The sequence below is a fragment of the Eptatretus burgeri genome, chromosome 8 (genome assembly GCF_056783735.1).
Source record: "Eptatretus burgeri isolate ZD-2024b chromosome 8, Ebu_testis_v1, whole genome shotgun sequence".
In the NCBI taxonomy this organism is placed as follows: Eukaryota; Metazoa; Chordata; class Myxini; order Myxiniformes; family Myxinidae; genus Eptatretus; species Eptatretus burgeri.
In genome coordinates, this window is record NC_140968.1 from 22,830,565 (window position 1) to 22,856,016 (window position 25,452).

The 25,452-nt window shown below is 43.5% G+C and overlaps 1 protein-coding gene across 1 annotated transcript; it reads left to right on the plus strand.

Annotated features, from left to right (window-relative positions):
- Nucleotides 1–1,618: 1,618 nt before the first annotated feature.
- On the plus strand, nt 1,619–24,646 carry LOC147021303 (uncharacterized). Its single transcript, XM_085890434.1, has 10 exons — nt 1,619–1,639; nt 1,830–1,955; nt 3,971–4,045; nt 5,548–5,634; nt 7,319–7,403; nt 7,636–7,757; nt 8,896–18,689; nt 18,923–18,932; nt 19,017–19,150; nt 22,401–24,646. The coding sequence occupies exons 2-10, from the start codon at nt 1,878–1,880 to the stop codon at nt 23,503–23,505; spliced, it is 11,490 nt and encodes a 3,829-aa protein (XP_085746560.1). The 5' UTR covers nt 1,619–1,639; nt 1,830–1,877; the 3' UTR covers nt 23,506–24,646.
- The last annotated feature ends 806 nt before the right edge of the window (nt 24,647–25,452 follow it).

Here is a 25,452-nt window from a genome sequence, read left to right on the forward strand (position 1 = left end):
ACTTGCTGGCGTAACTCCTTGGCCCAGGGCCCAGGATTGCTTTGCTTTGCCCCCAGTGTGAGAGAGTATAAAAGCTCCGTCCACTTTTACACTGCTCACAGCAGTTGTTCATCCGGCTTTGAACACACAAACCAATAGACAGGACAGCATCGGGGTGTACACTTGCAGAAGCTATTTTCTTTACTGGAACAAAGAAAAAAAATTTTCAAAAGGAAGGAAGCTTGCAAAAGAAGAGTGACCCTTTGCTTTGGATTCTGAAAGTCACTGTTGGCTGCCGATACCAAGGTGAGTGTTGATTGGATGGTTCTGGTTTTCGAGAAAACATGTAAGGAAACGAGATAAGGTTGTGGTTTTGGGGAGGGAATTGTGGTGAAAATGTGTGCCACTGCTGATAACGAGTAATCGTGGTGGCGACGTCGAAATTTTCCACCTCAAACAAAAAACAAACGTCATGCCGAGGCTCTCGATAAGTGAAGAAACAATGTTGTTACAACTAGTTGGATGATGGATGGTTCGTCATGTTGTGAACTCGTTCCAAAACTTCCGTGGATGTGGTTCTTCTTACCTGGACAAACCCCCAATCCAGCCATTACCCCTCGAGTTGCCCATGGCTATTCCAGGAATCGGTGAGCACCACACTGTGGCTGCTTATTCTTAGCCTCAATGGAATGGAACTGTTTTTACCAACAGGACAGGCTGCTTTCCCTTTAAAGGTGTTAAGTTAAAATTGAATGTTCAGAAGAAGTGTACATTTGCCCATTCAGACAAAAAAAAAAAAATCGACTGTTTCTTGTGGGTGCAAGTTTATTACTCGTCAATCTAGACCCAGAATTGGTACCGATTACTGAGGTTAATGGGTCGAAACCTGCCAGACAATGAAATCGTGCTCAGCTCATGATGTCCTGAATTTTAACACATCATCAATGTGCAACCATTGTTTAGATTACAGTAGAATAGGACAAAAAACGGGTGCATCTTACACATCCGTCATTTGGAAACCGATACTTCAACGATGAAAACATAAATCAGTTGGCGGTTTCCAGTATTTTTGGTTATAGTTTGTAAAAGCATCTCATTTTCCATTTTCAGGTCGCATGTACTACACATGAGGGGCAAATAATAATAAAAAATCCTTGCATGTCAGGAACTGCGTGTATTTATTTAGTCTATCACAATGCTTGTGCCAGGGATAGTGTTCTACCTTTGTATATATTGTTTAGATAATTCATGAGTATGGTGTTTCGATGTCACTGCTACCTAAACTAGTGCATTAGCGGGATGATATTTCTGCTGAGAATGAACAGCCAGTGTCAACCTGGCAGTGTAAAGAGACTCAGACATCAACGGTCGCAGATTTTAAAAGGCTGGTAGAGACGAGAAGTTACTGACAGGCAGAGGAAACAACAGCCAAGCCGACAGGAAGTCTATGTGTGTATATATCTTGCAATAATGGGAAGATCATATCGAGGTTATAAAATTATACATTTTGACACAAAAGGAAACAGGTTTTATATGATGAGCTCTGAGGTCAGGGAAAGTTGCCTAAGATGGGACGACGCACAAGATGGGACGACGTGGAATTTTTCATTTAACCATCGCTGCAAATTGGAAGGAGTTTAAAAGTTTTAAACTTAAAAAAGTAGGAGTTTAACTTTACTATTTCAATTTTTTTTTTCCAAATGCCGTAATTATTAAAAATTACAATGTCACATTTAAGGTGGCGTCCTATCTTGGGCAACAGAAACATGCAATGTATTGGGTAAATATCATGTAGTTTCCTGATTGTATCGATGAGCTATCGAGAAATATTTGCTCCATATCTTTTTCAGAGGACTTGTTTCTCAAAAGGAAGTTTGGTGTTGCGTAAACAGAGGAACATGGAGTCTGACATGGAGATGCCGTCACTGAAAGCACGCATCGCAGCCCTGCAGGCCGGGCGTGGTATTGATGAAGAGGTAGTGTGTGTGTATGTGTGCGTGTGCGTGTGCCTCACAAACACCCATTCTCTTTTATTCTCTCATTCATTATTTCCTTTATAATATTTCCCCCATCCATATGTTTCTGTTTTCCATCAGAGTAATTATCTCTATAAGGTGCGAGAGCAGTATCATTTTTGACGCCGCCCCATGTGGCATTGAACCGGGGTCAAAAGGTCAAATACCAAAAAATTCAATTACGGGCACATTTTTAAAACATATTTCATTGAAACTTTGGATATGCACAAATATGCACAGGGGATGCATGAAGGTGTAACGATTATTTGAATTGGACCCCTGGTTTTTTTCCCCCCCAGATTTGACCCCCAGTCACAGGGGTCAAAACAGAAGATTTTATCGACTCAATATTTGACATCGGGTCATGTTTTGCCATTTTTCAACTTTTTTCGGTTGGATGCGTGGGGATTTGCGATGACGTGCCATTGACTTCACTCCAGTCTGTATTGTGAATACAACTTGGTTCACATTGCCTTTTCCAGATTTTTAAACTGGTTGTGTTTTCCTTTCATCTTCTATTGTTGTTTGTCCTCAAGAAAAAAAAAATATAAACCAAAGAAATCTGTTCTAATCCTGCTTTTTGACAAAACAGCTTTTTCTCAATTACCTTGATGAGACATGAGATGAGTAATCATGTAATCTAGAGACAAAAGGATCAGAGTGTCTCTGTGTCCGCAGCCCTTTGTTCTAAAGAGTTTCTGCTGTCGTACAATAAATACAAATAGTACCGTTAGAAAGGTAATAATCCATTTACCTGGAACAAAAATTTGTTCCTGTAATCACATTTACTTGCCTGTTTTAAAAGCCCGTGTTTCCGTGATTGAGGAAGAAGCAGTGGAACCTTGAGCTTCAATGTGGCAGTTCCAAGGAACCCTTTAGAAGGACACTGGAGGAGTAAACAAAATTATATATAGTAATACTTCTCAAAACAATAGAATATATATGTACATGCAAGGAGCAAACAAACAACAACAATTACGTGTTATAAAAGATCATTTTTGATCTTCAATGACACACAGGTGCAGTAGACATGCAATATGTTTGAAGTACGACATGCTGTCTTTTGATTAAACCCATCAGCAGAGTGACATCGAGAGCCTGGCCTATGACTTGATAAATCGTAGCTGGACATCCACGTTTGGTCTTTAAAAGTGGATGCTACAGAACATTGGCCACAATCCTGTGTCCCTTCATTATCCTCACCAGAGGAGAGGGTATTGCATTTGGGTCCGTTTGTCCGCACATAACTTTCATGTTTTTCTCCGCAAGCGCTTGTTGGATTGAGACGAAATTTTCACCATTGGTGCGACTGCTCGTGTAGAATGTTTCAATGATAATTATGACGTCATAGGTCACGTGGTGTGACAGCCATATTGGAAAAAACTTTGGACATCTGTATATCTGAAACCGCACCAAGGAAAAAACTGAAACTTGGCACTTGGCAAGTACTCCTCATGGGGATCAAGTGATTTTTATGGCGTCATAGGTGCCCTAGTTATGACGTCTTAATTGCATATGTAGAATGGCACATCCGATCAGTATGAAAATTTTTGAGGGTCACCTCAGGATAAAATGGTCCACAGCAAAAAAACATCATGACATTATCGGTTACGTGATTCAGCAGCCATATTTATTGTTTTTTTAATAAAAAAAACAACCTTCAAAAATCTTCTTCTCTGAAGTGGCTGAACAAATCGAGGCAAAACTTTACACGTATGACCGCCTGGCCATGAGAAACAAAAGGTTCACACACATGATATCATTGCTCATATGGTTTGGCAGCCATATTGGATTTACCCTAAAATCTATTATAAAAATACACCACTCAAAAGAAGTCCTGCCAAGGGTCTGCAATCTCTGATTGCTCTTTTTCTTGTTTTAGATAATATTGCTGCTGTTGGTTCTGCACCTTTTGCTTTATCTTCCTCACCCACTATGAAAATTATCAACACACAGAACATTTGCCATTTATGCAGGAGGAACATGAGAAGCAAGAAGTAGCAAATGGATTTACAGAAACCTCTGCTCTACAACAACGCAGCTCTGTTGAGGCAAGCAGCAAAAGCACACCGTGTCTAAGCATCAACACACCAGTGTACACTTGGTCAAGTGCATCCATGTACCCACCTGGCCACACCTTGAAATTTGAACAGAAACTTTGTGACTCATAAATACAAATAAACTTATCGTGTGGTATTCGCTTACTGCCTGTCTGTGCAAACACACTGGTGCTGGCTTAACTGTTTGGCCTTTGAGATAGAGAAGAGTAAATTGCATAATGTAGCATTGGTGAATGATACAGAGCTGTCACCTGTGGCATTGTCTGTGTCACTCTTGTTTGTAAAAGGAAAGAAGTAAGCATACAAAACTCGAAGCCATCGTGACATTTACCATGTTTAGTATTTGTATCTAATTATGACGATACACGTGAAACTATTGATTTGTCTCGGGAAGTATTAAAACACAGCTTTACTAACCCAGTGAGTTCCTTAACTAACCCGGTGAGTTCCTTAACTAACCCGGTGAGAAGGGGAGTGCGGGCCCCCTAGTCGGGGGGTGGTGGGGGGCTGCATTTCAGGTGTGAAGCCTGCCAGTCAGCCGCCCGTCACACGCCTCCTCGTGGCGCACCTCCGTGTTGCGCGCCTCTGTGTTGCGCGCCTCCTCTTGGTGCGCCTCCTCGTGGCATGCCTCCATGTGCGACTCAGGTGCCCGCTCCGGAGACAGCTCCGGGCGGGGAATTTGACTGCGCGGTGTGCCCGTCAAACGGTCATGCAAGTGTCCCAAGGCAAGGTCTGGGAGGACAGAAACCTTCCTTGGAACAAAAGGGCGAAAGCTCTCGATTTCAAGCTTTATCTTGATTGTTCGTACAAATTCAGACCGTGAAAGCTTGGCCTCACTATCCTGTGGGTACAGCTGACTTAACACTGAGATTAACATGACCACATCTTTTTTTTCCCTTCCTTCCTTTCTAAATGGCCTAAGTGTAGCCAAAGTACAGATGTAATATCAGTCTCATTTCACAGCCGGTCTTTGTTTTTCACTCCACGGAGCCCCGTCTCCTCCTCCATATGCGGTGCAAGGATGCGAGTTGCATAATTTCCTGGGGGAAATTATGCTCCTGTTACCACTACACTGGTACTCATTTTGCCAACCTAGGAAGGATGACATGCTGAGTAAACCACTCCTGGTGTTAATTCAACGGTCCTACAGGGGTTTGAACCCAAGGATCTTAAGCCAGCCAACTAACCATTTAGCCAACACCAGGCGGAGCACCCATCTAATACATCTTGATAAAAAGCTGAATAATCCACCAAAGTGTGTCTTAATTTAAAAAAAGAAAAAAAAATCCTTTCGGTTGATCTTATAATTCATTAATATTTGCAAAAAAATATATATTTTTTATCTCACATATGTAATTGAAAAGCAGTTTTTTGGCTCTTGAAGCAGAATGTTAGTGGGTGTGTCAATGCTACACCTGGCAAAGGGTCAGTGGAGTGTTGGTTGCTTTAATACTTTCACGATTGTAATGATTGTTTGATTTGTTTGCCACCAGCAGGTTGCACAAGCGAGTGAAGTCCACACTGCGTCTAACAGCATGCATCAACAAAGTTGTACTACCTCCTGCAAAACTTCCCAGAAGGTTCTACATCTCACTTCAATCACGACCCTGCCATGCTCCCCTTGTGTTTCGTTCAAGCCTTATGTCATTCGCTGCTGTGTGATTTCCTACAAATACCTTACACCCTTTAATTAACATCAGAGAGGAATTAGCACTACTGCTTCCTGTATTCTGGTCTTTCATTAGCAATACTGTTTTTTTTTATGTACAAACTATTCTATAAATAAATATGAATGTCTTCTTCTTCTTCCTCTGCTACTGCTGATGCAGTGCTCCCCTTAAATTAAAGCTCGCCCACTCTTCAAAAAGGGCCTTTAACGTCCACCATCTTATGTAGGCAGAAGGGACGCTCATTTTAACGTCCATCTGAGGGGCGGCTCACGTGTGGATACCTCCCCCTGCCTGGGAAAGACCAGGATGACAGTTTATAGCTGAGTGGAAGCTTGAATCCAGGTTACACATTTTAGAAGTGAGTGCGCTTACCTCTAAGCTATCTTGTCAGTACTTCACTCAGTACTGCGATCAAATTATTTGTTCAACCACCATACTCCATGTTGATTTGTCCATTTTCTACTAATGGTCATATAATTCATCCACAAGTGCACTGATGTCTCCTGATATTGTTGTCCTGTATGAAGTGTCCTTGCAAGTTCCACCATGAGCTTTGTGTCACTGTAAAAAAAAAAAAATTCATTCATTATTTAACCACCCACATTTTCATTTGTACAACTTCGTATTTGGCCAAATCAGGAACTCTTTCCCAAATTACATTTGAGATAATATGATAAATAATTATTAATTGCCAGAATCCTTCGGATTTCGGCAATTATGTTGGTTGGTTGTGCGTGTCATTCTGTGTGTCTGTCTGTCTGTCTGTCTGCTTGTTTGTGTGTTTGTTTACCCTGTAGCAGCCACACCGTTTCAGCGATCATGACCAAACTAGGTACAGACGTCTGCCATGGTCCAACTTAGACACTTGTCGTTTTGGGTGAATCTCGGTAAAAGGTCAAGGTCAAGGTCACCGAAAAAGCGAAATTCCTATTTTCGCAATAACGTCCGCTAAAATGGTCGTATCGACTTCAAACCAAATGCAAAATGTGCATCTTCCAATTCTGCATCCAACCATATGTCTCATTGGGGTGTCACACCAACACCCTTCTTAGCGGTCGGGTCAAAAATTTCAAATTGCGATAAAAACGTCATTTAGATCCCGATTGACTTCCAATTTGGCATGTGGTATCTTGGTACGAGTGTCCTATTATATGCCAAAAATGCTGAAATTTGGTTCAGCCACTTCCGGTTACCATGGCAACAAAGTTCAAGTGTTGTAAATTCGGTGTTATTGGTTTCATTCCAGGGAGGTTAGATCTCGCGCATGCATAGCTTGTCACTATTTGAAGTCACAAGGTCAAGGCAAATCTGGTGACCTTGAAAGATCAAACTCCAGGTTTTTGTTTTTTCAGAGATCATGGAGATATAACAGTTATTCCGGAAATTCCTTGCTCAACGAGCAATTTCATTTATTTCTCAGTGATGAATGGATTCAGCTCTATCATAATCAGCTCATGTCTGAATACAGAAATGCTGAATACCAACCATCATTTTACAACAATTACATTTTCCCCACCCAGTGTAAACAACTATCTTGCTTTCTTGTTTTGTTTTAAAAATTAATCTCAGATCATCTTCGATGCTTCCTTCTCAGGTTTTTAAATCGGAGGAGTATACAAGAGCCTCAGAGCAGATATCCAGTTCATTCAGCAGCTCAAACAAGACAAAAGGTACACCAGGTAACCTGACTGCAGGAGATCTTGTGAAAAGCACATTCACACTCCAGGACATTGTTAATGGTGGAAATAATCAGGTTTTGTCAAATGGAATCGTGGGAATCTTATCGATCCGCTTTATAAAAGCTTGTTTCTCGCAGAGAATAGAAAAGTCACTTTGCAACTCTTGTCGACGTCTTTATCAAGGAAAGAAAGTGATTATTTTTGTGTGAATTGTCGTCTGTACATTCAACAGAACAAAGCTCTGCTGAGGATGTTTCAGTCGCAGCTTCGTCACCTCGGACTCAACAAACGCACGAAGCAGGTTCACAGAATAGTGCGCACGTTACGGTTGACAGCAAGGGGAGTGCTAGCAAGGTAAGAAACCAGCTTTATTATCGTATTAAACCTAAAAGCTTTATTTTTAAAACCATAATCACAATACATGCTAATAAATCAATAACCTGGGAAAGAGACTTGGGCATTTTGGAAGGAAAAACCCTTACAAATGTCCCTTTCCATGGGATATGATGATATTCTCATCAAGTCTCATCGTGTCCCATGAAAAGTGCAAAGATAAGTTTTGTAAGGGAAGAAGTTATTATTGTTGGTTATTTGGCTTATTTGCATGGGATTTTTTTTGAAATATCAAGATCTATTGGACTAATTTTAATTTATCAGGATAAGGGTCATTTATTTATTGTTTACACGTATGGTGGAATTTTTGTCCCCCAACCCCTCCACTCCCCATTAAGACTCTTTCCCTTCCCTCTCCTCACTCCTATCCTCTCCCACACTCTTTTACTTTCCTTCCTTTCTCCCATCATGCTCCCTTCTCTTCATTTCTTCATTTTTTGTTTTCCCAATTTGGCCTTTGCATACACCCTCCCCCACTTCCTCCCACCTCATGCGTACATAATAAATATATGGCCCCGAAAAGCAATTGGAATGCTTAATGCGTTTCGTTTGCATTTATCCATAAGTGTGATTTGCAGTGTGTTGCCGTGTTGTGGTCTTATTTTTTGCGTGACTTTTCCTTCTTTCTTGCTTTCTTTTGTTCAAGATAAATAATCTAAGTGATTAAAAGCATGAGATGGTTTTAACCGACTCACTGTGGAGGGGCCTCTGCTCTGCTGCACTTTTGGGTTTGGCGATGTATCAGCTAGGAAAGGTTTCAAGAAGGAGAGGAGCATTTTGCAAGCTGAACTTCTTATCGCGTTCTTATCGTGATCAGAAACTTCTGCTTGCAAACCATAATCAAGTGGAAATTTTTGCTCTTCCAAGTCTCTGCATGGAGTGTGAACCACATAACGATATTGTACCCTCCAAAGGTTTGTTTGCTGAATTCACACCAGAGTTCATCTAATAACTCTCCTGACATGCTGAGATGCATACTAACATTTACTGCTGAGTGCTAGATGTCATGCATGGGACTTGCTGTGGCATGTCGTTTGCTGTGCCATTGCCGTCCATGTCATGACAGGCCACTAAAATGAACTTGGTTTCCTTTTTGAAGATCACTCAGCAAGCATGGACGACCAGCACCATCAAAGAAGAGACGAGTAAATCAACTGCCACCAGTTCAGCATCAATCAATCTGCGCCAAAATAATGGAACACCATCACTGATGTCTGATGTGCACAATGGGATCAACGAAGGTTTCACTTCCACTACAGAAGTTCATCCCAGGCCTCCACCAGTGACTCCTCGTAAAATTCCACCACCAGTGCCTCCTCGTCCTAGCCATACTCGACCCTATGGTGTATCCCCAGCCCACGTACAAAATCTTCCTAACCCACTGCTTCCAAGCCACAGTTCACCACCTGCTCATATTTTACTGAACACTTCATCCTCGGTTCAAATGCACTCTTTCTCACCTCCACATTCCTCACCTGTACCTCCTTCCCCATCAGCATCCCAAGAAAGTAGCCATGTCACCTCTTCACCAGCACCGCTACCTGTTCTATCTTATGAGCAACAGCGACAACTCATTGAACTTCGCCGCCTTTATCGTCACATCCATCCAGAAGTGCGGTGCCGGCTGGAGCAAGACTTCTTACAGGATTTGCAAAGTGCAATGATGGAGGGGACTCGGAGAACGACTTCAAGTGCTGCTGATCAAAAGTGCCTCGAATGGGATGATATTCTACGTGGCGAGGTGCGTTCTATGCGCTGGGTTTTTGAAACGCATCCATTGGATGCCATATGTGATCCCACAGCTCCACCACCTGGCGCTGTACTCACCCAAAAGGCTGTCCTGCCTGGAGATGTACGACACACAACCTGGAGATTTGAGACACAGCCATTAGATGCACTCGCCTCCCGAGAAGCCGAGGGCACAGAGGAAAAGGTGCCAGAACTGGCACGAGGAGATGTGCAGACTGCAACACACCTCTTTGAGACACAGTCACTCGCTGCCCTCAGTGGCAACGATGGAGATATGCCTGTAAAGGAAGCGGTTTCTGGTGTGGATGTCAAGTTGGCTCGTCAACTGTTTGAGACACAGACCTTGGCAGTGCTAGGGCGTTGGCAAGGCGAACCCACACTGTTGAGGCTCAAGTCTGAGATTGAGGAGATTAAGGGTGGACACATTCGTACAACAGTGCAGCTTTTTGATGCACATCCACTTTGTGCAATTCGGGATGGTCAAGGCTGTATTCATCAAATTACCGGACTGCAACGAGAGGAGGTTGAAGACTTGGCAGAGAGTACGGAAAAGAGTGGGCGCTCTGTGCACTGGCTTTTTGAGACTCAGGCCTTTGAAAGCACAGTTCTCGATACATCAACATTACATATTGTGCAAGGTATATCCATGGATGAAATGGAAGAGGGGCGGGTAGGCCAAGTGCACTTGTTGTTTGAAAAGCAATCTCTGGATCAGATTCAGAATGAAGAGAAACAGGACGACATTTACAAGGATAAACGCGTGAAACACCATTGCTGGCTGTTTGAAACGCAGGCCGTTGATTCCATAAATAGTAATGAAACAACGGAGCAGAAAAAAGAGGTTGTCGAAGGAAATGTGAGAAGGACACTGTGGTTGTTTGAGACACCACCTATGGATTTGGTAACAGGAATTCCAGAAGTGGGAAAGCTAAAAACTGTTCTGTCAACTGTTGAACACAGAGATGTGAGGCGTGTTAAGTGGCTCTTTGAAACCCACTCCCTCGATTCAATTTGCCAGGAAGAAACGGAGGCAAAATGGAAAGTAATTCATCGGGATGACACGGAAAAGGGTGAAGTTAAAAGCTTCAGAAACGTTTTTGAAACTGTTCCTTTGGACAGCATTAAGGCAAGTGATGAATCAACTACCTGGACTGAAGTCACCAAAGATATTATTGGAGGTGATGTCACCTCTACAAAGTCCCTTTTTGAGTCTGTGCCATTGTATGCCATCAAAGATTATTCCGGCCATTATCATAAGTTGTGTACGGTTAGGAGGGAGGAAGTCCTCGAGGGAGATGTCCGCGCTTGTCGTTGGATGTTTGAAACTAAACCGCTTGATCAATTTGAAGAGGAAAGTAGGCAGAAAGTACAGATTATACGTGGTATCTCTAAACAGGAGATACAGTCAGGAGATGTAAAAATGGCAAAATGGCTATTTGAAACATGCCCATTGGATGCCATGCAGCAAGATGAGAAGGAAAGCGTCCATGTCGAGAGTATGAAAGGTGGTGATGTGAAGATGTGCCGCTGGTTATTTGAGACCCAGCCAATGGACGCATTATACGAGAGGGTAGATAGCAAGTTAGAAGAGGATGATGTTGTAAAGGGCGACGTCAAGCTATGCACTTGGTTGTTTGAGTCACAACCACTGGAGGCCCTTTCGTCAAAAGACAGAGAGTACAGGCTAAAAGCACGAAGCGTGCGCCAGGAGGAAGTAATCAGTGTTGATACCCAAAGGACACGCTTCATGTTTGAGTCAGAGCCTCTAGATAGTATTTATAGTGGAAATGAGGAAAGCCAGCTCGAGAAGAGGATAACCAAGATTGATGTCCAGTCAGGTGATGTGTCTCGCGTTCGAAGATTTTTTGAGAACTCTCCACTGGATTCAATAAAAGGGGACGATCACGATGAAACTATGGATGTTAAAAAGAAGACTGTGGTCACGGAGGATATTCAGAAGGGGGATGTAAGTAGGTGCACTTGGCTGTTTGAGACTCATCCGATGGAAGCAATATGTGAAGATGCAGAAGCTTCACAAAAAACACGCACAGTAACAGATGTCCAAGGGGGTGACGTTTACCACTGCACTTCGATGTTTGAAACACATCCAATGGAAAATATTTCCAAAAAATATTCAAATGTAACTCAGCGATGTACAATATCGGATGTGCTTGGCGGAGATGTCAAGCAGGGAAGGTTTGTGTTTGAAACTCAATCGCTGGACAAAATACGAGGTGCAGTGGATGCTGATTTTGAAGGAGAAATGGAGTCGAAGAAAACCACGGAAGACATTGTAATTGGCGACGTTAAGACGTGCAGGATGCTCTTTGAAACACAGCCCTTATATGCTATTCGTGATCGCGAAGGCCATTTTCATGAGGTAGTCACCGTCCGTAAAGAAGAGATACTTCATGGTGATGTGAATAAGGCCAGGTGGCTCTTTGAAACAAAGCCCCTAGATTCAATTAAAGCTGGAGAAGAGGTGCATATAATTCGATCCGTCACTCAAGAAGATGTTGGACACGGTGATGTTAGTTCAGCCCGTTGGCAGTTTGAAACACAACCATTGGACACCATAAATGATTATGACAAGTCTTTCATTAGAACAGTGGACAATGTTGATGTTGGAAGCGTGTACGAAGGTGCACGTGTTTTTGAGTCGGGGGAACTCGCCAATAAGAAGTATGTGCGAACAGTGAGCATGAGTGATGTGAAAAGAGGAGACGTTCGAACCTCACTGTGGCTCTTTGAAACGAGAAACATGGACTCTTTGGGGATTGAGCAAGAAGAAAAAAAGGAGCTAACAAAAGTGAAAAGGGAAGATGTTGAGCAAGGCGACGTGAGAAGGTCCTTGTGGATGTTTGAGACGCAGCCCCTTCACAAAATTTGTGATAGACAGGACGGTGAGGACAACACGATACAGCGAGAAGAAATTCAAGGTGGAGATGTGAAAACATCTACCTGGCTGTTCGAAAAAACTCCTCTGCATGAATTAGGAGGAATGGGAACACAGGTGGAAAAGCCAGAGATTTTGGGTAAAAGCGTCAATGACACCCTTAACTCCCTAATGTGCTGTAATCTAATGGAATGCTCTCAGGGCATTATATTGGAACCTAATGAAATGGGTAATGTTTGCATGACAAAATATAGATTGCAGAATCCGGAGTCATCACCGCAAATTCAAAAGGAAGAAATTATTCACAAAGACATCAGGAATATACTGGAGCAACTACTCATCGAGAAACGATCGGAGCGTCGTTCAGTTGTTGTCGATGAAGAGGAGCACAAGAATATCCAGGAAACTGTAGAGCAGCTGATGAACCAGACATCTCAGAGGAATGTTGAGAAAGAAGAAATAGTTCGAGGAGATATTAATCAGGCTATCAACAGCTTGTTCTCCCAGTCAGATTCAGGTGTGCAAAAAGGTGTCTTACTTCAGGAAAACGAAAAGGGAGACATCAGAATGACCATTTACTCCTTGTTCAATCAAGATGTGGGTTGTGATGCCCAGAAAGAGCAAGTTATCTCCGGTAATGTCAAAGAAACAATAGAATCGTTATTCCAGTCGATGCAGAAAAGCTGCCAGGAAGGACACGTAAATATGCAGGATATTCAGCAAGGTAACGTGCATTTCTTCACAACTTGCATTGAAAATGGAGCGGTTGACTACCTGAGATCCTTACAGGGCTTAGGAGTAAATAATCAGCAGGAAAAAGACATTAAACCTGGTGATGTGGAAAGTACTAAGACCATGCTTGCACTCGCAGCAAGCAAGCCCATAGTGATTGACAAAGAAGAGATTGTGCGTGCAAATCTCCAGAAAACTTTCATGTCTTTGGAAGAAGCAATAAATGCCACGAGAAGATTGAAAAAGGAGGAAATCACAGGTGCAGATATCGCGAACATTTTTCAGTCGTTGCAGGCGGCGATCAACTCTAAGATTGAGGTTCATAAAGAGTACGTGATGAGGGCGGACATGAGAAGCATACTGCATTCCCTCAAACAGTCGATTAATAAGCAGTTGGAAATAGCAAAGGAAGAAGTTGTACATGGAGACCTGCAGGCTGCTTTACATTCCCTTCATGAAGCACAAACGGCAGTCAGGATGACGGAAAAAGAAGAGGTAGTCAAAGGAGATATCCAGATGGCATTGAGGTCTCTCCAGGATGCCATTGAGGCCAAGATCGAGACAAACAAGGAGGAAATCGTTGCAGGCAACATTCACGAGGCAATGCAGTCCCTGCAAGAAACAATAACCTCCAAGCCAGTGGTGATTAAAAAAGAGATTGAAAGGGCGGATCTACTTGCCATTGTCCATTGTCTCGAAGATGCAATTAATGCAAAAGTGAGTCTTGCCCGTGAAGAGGTTATTTGTGGAAATATCGAAGCTGCGTTGTTCTCATTGCAAGAGGCTCAGAATGTCGTGCGGCAATCTCAGAAAGATAAAGTTATCGGAGTGGATTTGACAACAATCGTGAGTTCATTGGAAGACGCAGTAAACACGAAGGTGAATGTTGTACGAGAAGAAATTGTGAAAGGAGATATTCAAGCAGCATTGGAATCACTAGAAGAGGCATGGAATTTCCAAGCTTCAGTGGAGAAAGAGGAGGTGATGAGAGCTGACTTGCAAGCCATTTTGACATCCTTGCAAGAGAAAATTCAGACAAGGAAATGGAGCGGTCAGGAGGAGATACTTAAAGGGGACGTAAAGGCAGCGATTCATTCATTGCAAGAAGCAATCAATAGCAAGCTGGCCATGGTGAAAGAGGAGATCATTAAAGGTGACATCCCAGCTACACTGAGATCTATTGAAGAGGCCATCAATGCCAAGATTGAAGTGGTGAAGGAAGAAGTTGTCCGCGGTGATCTGCAAGCTGCATTGAAGTCTTTGGAAGAGGCAACAACTACAATGACGGTTACGAAACGTGAAGATACAGTAAGAGGAAATTTGCAGGCAACCTTAAGGTCTTTGGAAGAAGCAAAAACAAGGGTAAGGTATTTTGAAAAAGAAAAGGTTCTCGGAGCATCAATGAGAATAAAAGAGACGGTTGGCCAAGACAATGGAGAGGCAGACTTTGAAATGTTGCACAAACATGCCACAATGCCTTCCGATTTTATGGAGATGGAAAAATCAGTCTCCACATCACAAGCAAGGGAAAAGACAAAAATGACAGATTCTGCAATTCAAAACGTTGAGATTCTCGATGCTGGGCACCACAAACAAACTTCAGGTGTACATAAACGTTCCCATCGGGTCAGGCTTCAAAGTAAAGAGCGAAAGTCGGTGGATGACAGTAACACAAGAAGAAGAATTGCTGAAGAGCAAAGCAGTTTGTGTGCTCGAGGGGTGACAGAAAATGATATAGCTGTGCGGGAGCGACAAAAGGGGAAGCAAACGACAACATTCACAAACCCACACCACGCTACAACCACAGATCGTTTTCAAAGTAAAACTGATATTCAAAACCCTGTACACAAAAGCAATCCACAACAGGATGCACAACACTTTGCTGGCATCAGCGGACACAAACAGCGAATGCACACATCAAAGCATGAGAGGAAAGAAAAAAAGCAAGCAGGGGTTGACGAAACGCACACGCTTAAAACTGTGACCCATGAAGACCGCGTGTTTGCGGCCCAAACTCCAAAAGAATTGTCATCCCAAGCGATGCACAGCAACGTTCAACTTTCGGTCAAAGGTGATCACGTGCTTTCTGACAAAACTCAATCAAATGTTGTTGCTGCACAGAAAACTTCATTTTCATCTCGTGAAACGAGACGGATGAAGGAGGCACACGAAACACATGCATTGAAAACACATGGATCCTATATGGAAAAACCCAAAGCTAACATTATCAAGGATGTGCCATCTCATGTTATAACTAAGGTAGATATTACCCATTCTAATGGCAAAAATGCTGGTAAACCAACACTCCAAACCGACGGTAGTTCAGACTTCTCAAAAATTGCCTGGGAACAACAGCAGATGACAAAAAGGCAATTTTTATCAGAGAACGTATCACAAACTCAAACGGTTTCATCGTCGGCAAGAACAAAGGATCAAACTGATGTCAGAAGCCACGTGGGATCAACCTTTGTCTTTCCTTCCAGCTTACGAACTTCCGAGGAAGAATTGCCACCACCTCCACCTTCCCCTCCAGCAGATGTTCTCCTGGATGGCCTTCCACTACCACCACCACCACCACTACCCCCACCACCTGCTCTACATGATATGGATGTTCAAGAATTTCCACCACCTCCACCACTTACTACTTTAACCAATCACCTTGCATCACAGCAAATTTCCAAAACTGGCACCTCATCACCACCAAATGCAAAAATTTTGTGTAACCAAATAACCCAGAAGCGTACATTCAAGGTGCGAACTGTGATGCCACCTGTGCCAGGGCTCCCTGTGACATCACCAATCCCCTTCCGGAAGAAGCCTCAAAACAAGACAGTTTCAGCCCCCATCCATGACGAGACTGGTGGACATCCCATCGGAGCTGACAGTCATGGTTTTGTAAAGATGACTCCCCAAGCAACGTCCATTAAAAGCGTTGAAACTTGTGCTGTGTCTGAGACTGATTCCACACAACAAAAAGAAAATATTAATGTTGAATCTTTTATTAGAAAGGAAAGGTCCTCCATCACGCCAAAGCACAGTGTGATAGAGATGGGAGGCCTTTCTACATCCATGGTAGAGGCAACTGAAGCGACACCACGAAGCACCTATGGTGTACAGCAGGTTGTTCCTGGTGTTGAGACTAAACACAAATCTCAGTTTCTTAAGTCTCTTGTAATTCCCCCCTCCGTTTCAGCTGAAACATCACCTCAATTACGACCTCGATCACACTTTAAAACCCCATTAATAATTGCAGAGGAGAACTTCAGAAGGCAGCAGATTGTAAAGCTGAAGGGAGTGGGTGCAGGTGTTCACACTCTTCCCATGCACGAGTCATCATCACTTCTCAATGTGGAGGGGGTTTCAAAGATGGAGGCACAATCACAAATGAAAGTTATGAACGTCTCGGAGGTCTTGCAAAGTGCCACCACAATGTCCATCTCAAATGATTCGAAAGAATCCCACAAGCTACTGCACAAACAATATGAACCTGAAAGCGCTGAAGACGATCAGTCACATGCACCGAAGGAGCGTGAGCGTCATGATGATACTCGAGTCAAGACGATTAAAAAAGAGGAGCGTGAAAATCATCTTGAAAAAACCTCAACAAAACATAAGGCAAAAGAGATCTGGTCAAAAAAGATAGACAGTAGCACTTGTGTTGAGAATGTCAAGCAAGTTGATCAGAAGAAGTTTCAGGAAACAAGTGAGCTGATTTCTAAGAAGAGGAAAACTCAAGAACCAAGAAAATTCAAAGTGAAAACCATGACGCCAACAGAAAAAACGTGTCCTGGCAAGAATCAGACCAGTGTATCTGAAAATAAATACGAGCATGAGGAAGTGAAGACGGAAAGGGCAGTCCGGCAGGTCGTGGGACAACAACGTAGTCGATTCCATTCGCATCAGGTTCATGAAACGATCTGTACCGGTGAAGCAAAGCAATACTATGAAGCAGAAGGCACATCCCCTTATCCCACTGTCAATGTACACACAGCAACACTACAATCCAACTTGCAAGGAGTACAGAACAAATCAGTGAATATGCAAACTGAGAATATCGCTAAATCGAACTCCTCCACCGGACACAAGATTTCTGAAGAACCTCGACAAAGAATGCATGTGATCAACATTGGTTCTCACATGAGCACCTTAGAACCTTTCTCCAGGCATGTGGGCCAGACCTCACAGGACAGTACAATGAGCCGGAAAGCTCAAATTAAGGATAAACAGTCCACAGAAGAGAGCCTCAGCTTCCAGCGCTACGTAGCTTGCCAGTCACCCACATTTATAACAATCGAGTCTGCAAGAAAACTTACGGAGCCGATGTTTCCTGTGAAAACTCCTCCATCTCCTCCTCTCCGAAGATATTACAGTCCTGTGTTGACACCACCGCCACCACCACTTTCTCCATATCCCATAACAAGTCCTTTGCCACCGTCTCCTATTTCTCCATCACCATCACCTACGAATTGGAGACGCATTGAAAAGCTTGCCAGATTGCGTGACACCACAAGCAAGCTTTCACAAGGCGCTGTTTCTCCAAGTACACAGCACAACCACAGCCACGTGACTACGCGACGCTCTGAAATTGTTCAATCACCGCCAACTCTACGTCGGCAAATCAAGCTCAGTGTACGAGCTGAGAAGGAACCGACTCAGGAGGGCGTAACAGTTTTGGAGCCATCAGAATGGGGCAAAAAGCAGGCAAAACATCAGCAAATGTTCGAAGGAAATCATAAAGTAGAAACTGGGCAAGGAAATGAGAAAGAGAATGGAAACACTTCAAAATGGCCCAAAGACTGTTGTGGGCCGTTTAACACCTCTCAGGGTAGTAAATCCAAAGGTGAACTGTCTCACCTTAGCTATAGGTTTGATGGGCCTCGAAAAGCTATTCCTTTTCAAAGGGATGGTGACATGGTTTCTAAGCAGAAGAGAAATAAGATTTCAGAGGGGCGAGACTGGAAAGCTGTTGAAGCTTGCACATCTTCAGCCAACCAGTCAGTTAGCTTGATTTTGGAAAGCAATAAGAATCAAAGTTATGAGAACATGCCCTATCAGACATCATCATCTCCAACCAATATGGATGTCTTCCCATCTTCCCAACAAAAAGCCTGGATTCGGCCAAATATGGTTGCAAAACCAAACAGGAAGACCTCACAACCTGATGTTTGGGTAGACAGAACTGGTTCAGATGTTTCTAAATACCGGGTGTCAGTCCATCAAAGAGCTACAGCAAAAAATATGGAGCACCGTGTTGAGCATAATGGGGAAAAGGCAGGGGAATCGCCCTCAATACTGCTTCAGAGTATGGCGAATGATCTAAACAGCTTGGAACAGAGCTTGCAAGAAGCTGAACGTATGCTCTGCCATCTTGGAGGACCTGATGCTCAACTCGGACCCTCGGAAATTCCCTCGGTCTCTCCACCAACGTCTCGGTCCCAGGCTGGTCCTGGTGGCCATTCAGCACCCAACTCAGGCCGTGGTGCACTCGGTAACGCGAGCCATTTTTTAGAGAGATAGTCAGAAATCACCTGAGCTTTTAATATGCCACTACTGTTTGTTATGATCACTATTTTGGGGAATTTATAATGCAGATGTATCAATTAAACCAATTTTAAAGTTACTCTTTCTGTTCTTGTTGATCTTTTATTTTTCTCCAATCTTTCATTTCGCCTGGGCTTCTCTGCTTTCAATGTCTCGTTTGTAAAATAAGGTCACCCACTCTCCTATCTGTCGACCCGTTTCCCAAAAGCGATGTGTACGTAACGCCTCGATGGCTGTTGGGTTCTGTGAGATTTAGCAAATAGCACCAAGGTCCTTTCACCATGGCGTCTTACCTGCATCAGCGTTTCCAGGTACAGGAAAAGGAGCAATGCAATGCTTGTCAGAAGACGGTGTACCCTATGGACAGGCTGGTGGCAGACAAGCGCATTTTTCATAAAGCCTGCTTCCGTTGTCACCACTGCTCCACCCAGCTGAGGTCTGCCTTTACCAGAACCATGATGACATTTGTTGATTATATTTATTTATTTGGATGTGGTGTTTGCACAGACTTTATTTCGCTGTATTCAAGACCCATCACACCAAATTCCAGGTTGTCATCATCCTTACAGCTCCAAAACTACCATCATTTCATTTTCTTACTGTTGTACATAGTAATATGTGATTATGATTTCAAATATCAACTGCCAAAAGATGCACACGACATACGTACATCGTCTGACGTCACTAGGGGGTGCCATCAACCTTTGTATATTGGTGTGCTACCTGGGTGTTTAAATTACTGCCACAATGATCATTTTATAACACATTGCTTTTGTTATAATATCTAAGGGATCATCTACATATTGAATACGCAAAAATACAGAGCCACCCGAACTACCCAATGCATATTATATCTTCTCCCATCCAATTGTTCAAGCCTGGTGTTGACGTAACCCTTTGAACCCTAACGGCCGGTTTACCAGCCACTATTAAAACCTCCATACATCCAAGCAGCCGGTTTACCAGCCACTATTCAAACCTCTATACACCCAAGCGGCCGGTTTACTGGCCACTATTAAAACCTCCATACATCCAAGCGGCCGGTTTACTGGCCACTATTCAAACCTCCATACACCCAAGCGGCCGGTTTACCAGCCACTATTCAAACCTCCATACACCCAAGCGGCCGGTTTACTGGCCACTATTCAAACCTCCATACACCCAAGCAGCCGGTTTACTGGCCACTATTCAAACCTCTATACACCCAAGCGGCCGGTTTACCGGCCACTATTCAAACCTCTATACACCCAAGCGGCCGGTTTACTGGCCACTATTCAAACCTCCATACACCCAAGTGGCCGGTTTACCGGCCACTATTCAAACCTCCATACACCCAAGTGGCCGGTTTACTGGCCACTATTCAAACCTCCATACACCCAAGTGGCCGGTTTACTGGCAGCTATTCAAACCTCCATACATCCAAGCAGCCGGTTTACCGGCCACTATTCAAACCTCCATTCACCAAAGTGGCCGGTTTACCAGCCACTGTTCAAACCTCCATACACCCAAGCAGCCGGTTTACCAGCCACTATTCAAACCTCCATTCACCAAAGTGGCCGGTTTACCAGCCACTGTTCAAACCTCCATACATCCAAGCAGCCGGTTTACCGGCCACTATTCAAACCTCCATTCACCCAAGCGGCCGGTTTACCAGCCACTGTTCAAACCTCCATACACCCAAGCGGCCGGTTTACCGGCCACTGTTCAAACCTCCATACACCCAAGCGGCCGGTTTACCTGCCACTATTCAAACCTCCATACACCCAAGCGGCCGGTTTACCGGCCACTATTCAAACCTCCATACACCCAAGCGGCCGGTTTACCAGCCACTATTCAAACCTCCATACACCCAAGTGGCCGGTTTACTGGCAGCTATTCAAACCTCCATTCACCAAAGTGGCCGGTTTACCAGCCACTGTTCAAACCTCCATACACCCAAGTGGCCGGTTTACCAGCCACTATTCAAACCTCCATACACCCAAGCAGCTGGTTTACCGGCCACTATTCAAACCTCCATTCACCCAAGTGGCCGGTTTACCAGCCACTATTCAAACCTCCATACACCCAAGCGGCCGGTTTACCGGCCACTGTTCAAACCTCCATACACCCAAGCGGCCGGTTTACCAGCCACTATTCAAACCTCCATACACCCAAGCGGCCGGTTTACCGGCCACTGTTCAAACCTCCATACACCCAAGCGGCCGGTTTACCTGCCACTATTCAAACCTCCATACACCCAAGCGGCCGGTTTACCGGCCACTGTTCAAACCTCCATACACCCAAGCGGCCGGTTTACCTGCCACTATTCAAACCTCCATACACCCAAGCGGCCGGTTTACCGGCCACTATTCAAACCTCCATACACCCAAGCGGCCGGTTTACCAGCCACTATTCAAACCTCCATACACCCAAGCGGCCGGTTTACCGGCCACTGTTCAAACCTCCATACACCCAAGCGGCCGGTTTACCGGCCACTATTCAAACCTCAATACACCCAAGTGGCCGGTTTACTGGCAACTATTCAAACCTCCATATGCCCGAGCGGCCGGATTTTTCTCTCGGGAGCCCAGGGTGGGGGAGCCGAAAGTCCAAGGAGCTCAGGGTTCAAAGGGTTAACGATTAAGATGACTGGCTTAATATCTTAGGGTCATGAGTTTAAGCCCCTGTCGTGCCATTAGTATAACACTCAGGTGGTTTGACTCAGCCTGTCGTCCTTCCGAGGTCGTGCTTATTCTTCCCGGAAGGAATGCTTATTCTTCCCCTTCTTCTTCATCAACTGTTTGCCTTTCTCCGCAATTCCCCAATGGACCTCCCCCTGCCCCCCAAATCGTTTTTTTTTTTTCAATGTTCCCTCCCCTTTTCTTTTGCTCCGTTTACACTTCTGATCCTTTCCACACTTGTAATGTGTCAATGGCCATACAAGTCTATTTTTACTTAATATTGATGCTAATAATAGCTAGATGTAATGCTGTTGAACAGTTTTCCACAATTTAAAATCTGATTTTGCATTCCAATAATTCAAGAGCTTTGGAATTAAAGTTTGCACCCATTTGCTTCCGCTGTGGCATTGCATTCACAATGAGATTTGAGGGAACCAGCGAGACTTTAATGTTGTGGCTTATTGTACTGAACTACTGCATTGTTCTCATCTCTACCCTGAGGAGGAGGCACCTGAGGTTGGTGTGAACATTTTCAGTGACTAAAGCTACATCTGCCCAATTATTTCATCAACTAAGTGACTGTATTCTTCCTGCATCACATATTACGTTCAGAGACCACCGACAGATTGGACGGTCCAATAATGGAAAATGCTACATGTCAGAAAAACTCTGAACAAAGAATTAAATAAATAAAAAATCATCATTGGACCTGCAAGCGCACTGGGTTCAAGTCATTATCCCCTGGAGAAAAAATAAATCATTAAAAAATTAATTATATTGTGCTGAATACCGTCGGGACTGTTCACAAAATGTCAGAAACTGATTTTAGAACTATTGCACAGGTTTAAGGATCTAAAATGAATGAGCATGGATGACAAGTTCTGTTTAGAGGATGTTATTTGATTTATCATGTGCCCATCTATAAGGTTAACTACCAAGCAAAACTCTTGATAACCACCCCCACTGCTTCTATTTCATCACTGAGACCATGCATTCTCAAAAGATCACAGAAATGTCTGCTTGCAGTGTTGGCAAGTTTGCATCTCTCCATGGAAATGTCTACTGCAAGCCGCATTTTCAGCAGCTATTCAAGTCCAAGGGAAATTACGATGAGGGATTTGGGCATCGGCCGCACAAGGAGCTTTGGGCTTCACGGGACAACCAGAGCAAAGGCTCCGCCGGCACATTGAAAATGGAAGAGGCGTGTGGGGATGAGGTGGGAGCTGGCAATGAACAACGGAATCAATTTCACGAGGAGTGTAATGTGACAGGAGGTTCAAAGAGATCTGCAGATTCGTGTTCTCCGAAAGATTTTCAAATCGAAAAGGCTGATAAGGCCGGTGTGAATAGTTCAACGGCCGAAGAAAAAGAACCAGAAAGTTCATCAAGCCATGAAAAAAATGACAATGTGACCCACACCAATCCAACTGGCAAATTGTTGCATCCAAAGCACGAAGGAAATTCAGAGTTTGTGTTGGAACAGAAGAGAGGTGGCCATTCTCCAAACATGATTCACAAGGACATAACAGGAACGCGACATGAAGGGTCGAAACTCAGGACTACCTGGCCACCTGAACAAACTCTGTCAACTAAACCTTCTGCTGTGGAGGAAGACCTTGCAATAATAAAACCAAAATGGCCTCCGAAGAAGCATTCAGACGAAAAGCACAGTTCAAGTTGTTTATTAAGTGATACAGAGCCTAATAATAGTACACATCAAGGTAAAAAGTACTGTAACAACCATCAACCTGAAAAGGTAGCACAGACTGAATGCCACAATGTTAATAATGAAAATGTGGAGGTGAATCGAAATATTGAGGTCGAGTCTCCAATGTTGGATGAAAACAAAGTTGTTGTGTCCGCCATTGCCAATTCCAGGCCTGGAAATAAACAACCAAAACCACAGCATTCTGATAGCGAAGCACCATGTGACGTAAGGCCTGATGAAGAGCGAGACACCGCTGACAGATTGATGGGAGATATAGAAGACGACTTGGGTCCTGAGGAGCCTCCGGTCGGGATTCTGGCAAAGATGGTCGGGCAGTTGCAAAAGTCAGCGGAAGACAAGACTGCGTTTTCCCTCTTAAAAGGAAATGACCCTTCTTCATGCAGCACCGAAGGATCGTGTTGAGCAACTTGACCGAGCGGATCAGCCAGGAACACAGCTTGTGTGTCGATGGCGCAACCAAATCAGCCTAGAACCCTCGTCAGTCTCGTCTACTGTGGCTTGCCACTTGGAAAAAAATCTTAACCTTTTGCTTCTTGGTTTATAAACACCATGCACTTCATTTATAAATGGCGTTATGCTTAGACTAGAACACGATGAACAAATGCTACTGTTCACACAGAATGCCTTCGTTATATTTCAGGGAAAAAACAGAGATCACCGTTATCAATTTCAAGTGCGTTTTATAAGCGGCGTTTCCAGAAACTTCCGTGCCTTATCATGTTGAAAGCCGATATCGGTTCTGATCCAAATTTGGAAAGATGCAGTTGTGTGCAATTCAGCTGGAAAGGGGTTCTTACAAGTGGTTTTGCTTGAGCATATCGAGTTCATTCACTGGATGCATATTTGAACAGTTTGGTCCCAGAAATATGGGACTTTCGTATTAGGTGGTCGCAGGTAACTGGTGAATTGAAGGAATCAGGTGGATTGATGGATAGCGTCATCAAAACGTTGCAATATGTGTCCGTGAGTTAAACGATGCAAGTCGACATCTACGACGTGTTGGAGGAGCGAGAGAGGGGGGTTCGTTTTGAGGTCTTATTTTTTTATTAACAATTTCTGGTGAAAATATGAAGAAAGGCAGTCATTCATTAATTATTAAACTTTTCATTTGTTTTGACGTTTTATTTGCACACCTGTATGTCTGCATTATGTTGATCTTCAATTTACAATAATCATTATTTTTTGATTTTGATGTTTTTGAAAATGTTTTCTATTTGCGTTAAATGGCAGTGTGGGTGAGGGAAGGTTCACTAATGATTATTAATTATTATTTCTTTCAATACACTCCTCTCCTTTTGCTTCATAGTCCATTTTGTAATTATTTTATTGGCATCAATCTTCATGCTTCAGACATAACATTGCCAATGCAAGGTATGCTTTCAAAAGTAACGTTCCCCAAATGACAATACTTGTAATTGTTGTCCTGATTAGAAAGTATGGTATCAATGTGCTGATCACGTTTCATATTAGCCTCGAAATTTGGAGGAACTTACTGGACCTTGCCTCTTTCCTGGGAAATTGAATAAAATATGATGCAGAAGTTGTTACGTCTCTGAGTCTTTCCCAGTATTGGCTTAACGGTTAAGGTGGCTGGTTTGAGATGTTAGAGTCTTAGGTTTGAGTTCCTGTCATGCCGTTCAAATACCAGGTGGGGTTGACTCAACCCATCATCCTTCCAAGATCGGAAAAATCGGAACCAGCTTATTGGTAACAGAGGCACAGCTGTGCTTCCAGAAATGATGCAACCAACAGGCATGGGCTGCATATGAAACAACTGACACTTCCAAAATCCAGGTCGTCTGCACACCTCAACTCTTTTATTCTTCACTTTTCCCATCCATGGAACCATCTTCCAGAGGCTGTTTTGTCTCCCTCTATCCTCCAAGACTTCAAGCAAGCAAGCAGTGCACCGTCATCCCCAATTCTGACCCATGATCTTTATTACCCCCATTAACCTTTACCAACACAACTACCTTACTTATGACTTGGTGTTTTTTCCCATCCTCTAACTCCACTTTTTCTCGCTCCTGTAAAGAAGAAGAAAAGAAACCTGGGTTTACAAATAATCTCAAAATAACATACTCGCCTTTGAGCTATCCAGTCTGTTCGATTCCCGACCCACCAATAAACTGATGGATGTTGGACTGGTTGGTGCCTTGCAGGCAGGGTGATGCAAAAATTGGTATGTCACCCTTTGGACAGAATGCTAAGTTGGCTGTCCTGCCTATTACCCTCTGTCAGTATGCTGATCTGCCACCCACTGCAGCTAAATTTTTCTTTTTTTATCTCAACTTCTTAAAAAGAAAAAAAAATGTCAGATTTTGAAAATGTATTTCATCAATTTGGAGG

Excerpts from the sequence above, each read along its gene's own strand:
- LOC147021303 (XM_085890434.1), top strand. The coding sequence starts at position 1,878 with ATGGAGTCTGACATGGAGATGCCGTCACTGAAAGCACGCATCGCAGCC. Across the intron at positions 4,046-5,547 it reads AACAACGCAGCTCTGTTGAG|CAGGTTGCACAAGCGAGTGA; the intron begins GCAAGCAGCAAA and ends GTTTGCCACCAG. Across the intron at positions 19,151-22,400 it reads CACTGCTCCACCCAGCTGAG|TGTTGGCAAGTTTGCATCTC; the intron begins GTCTGCCTTTAC and ends GTCTGCTTGCAG.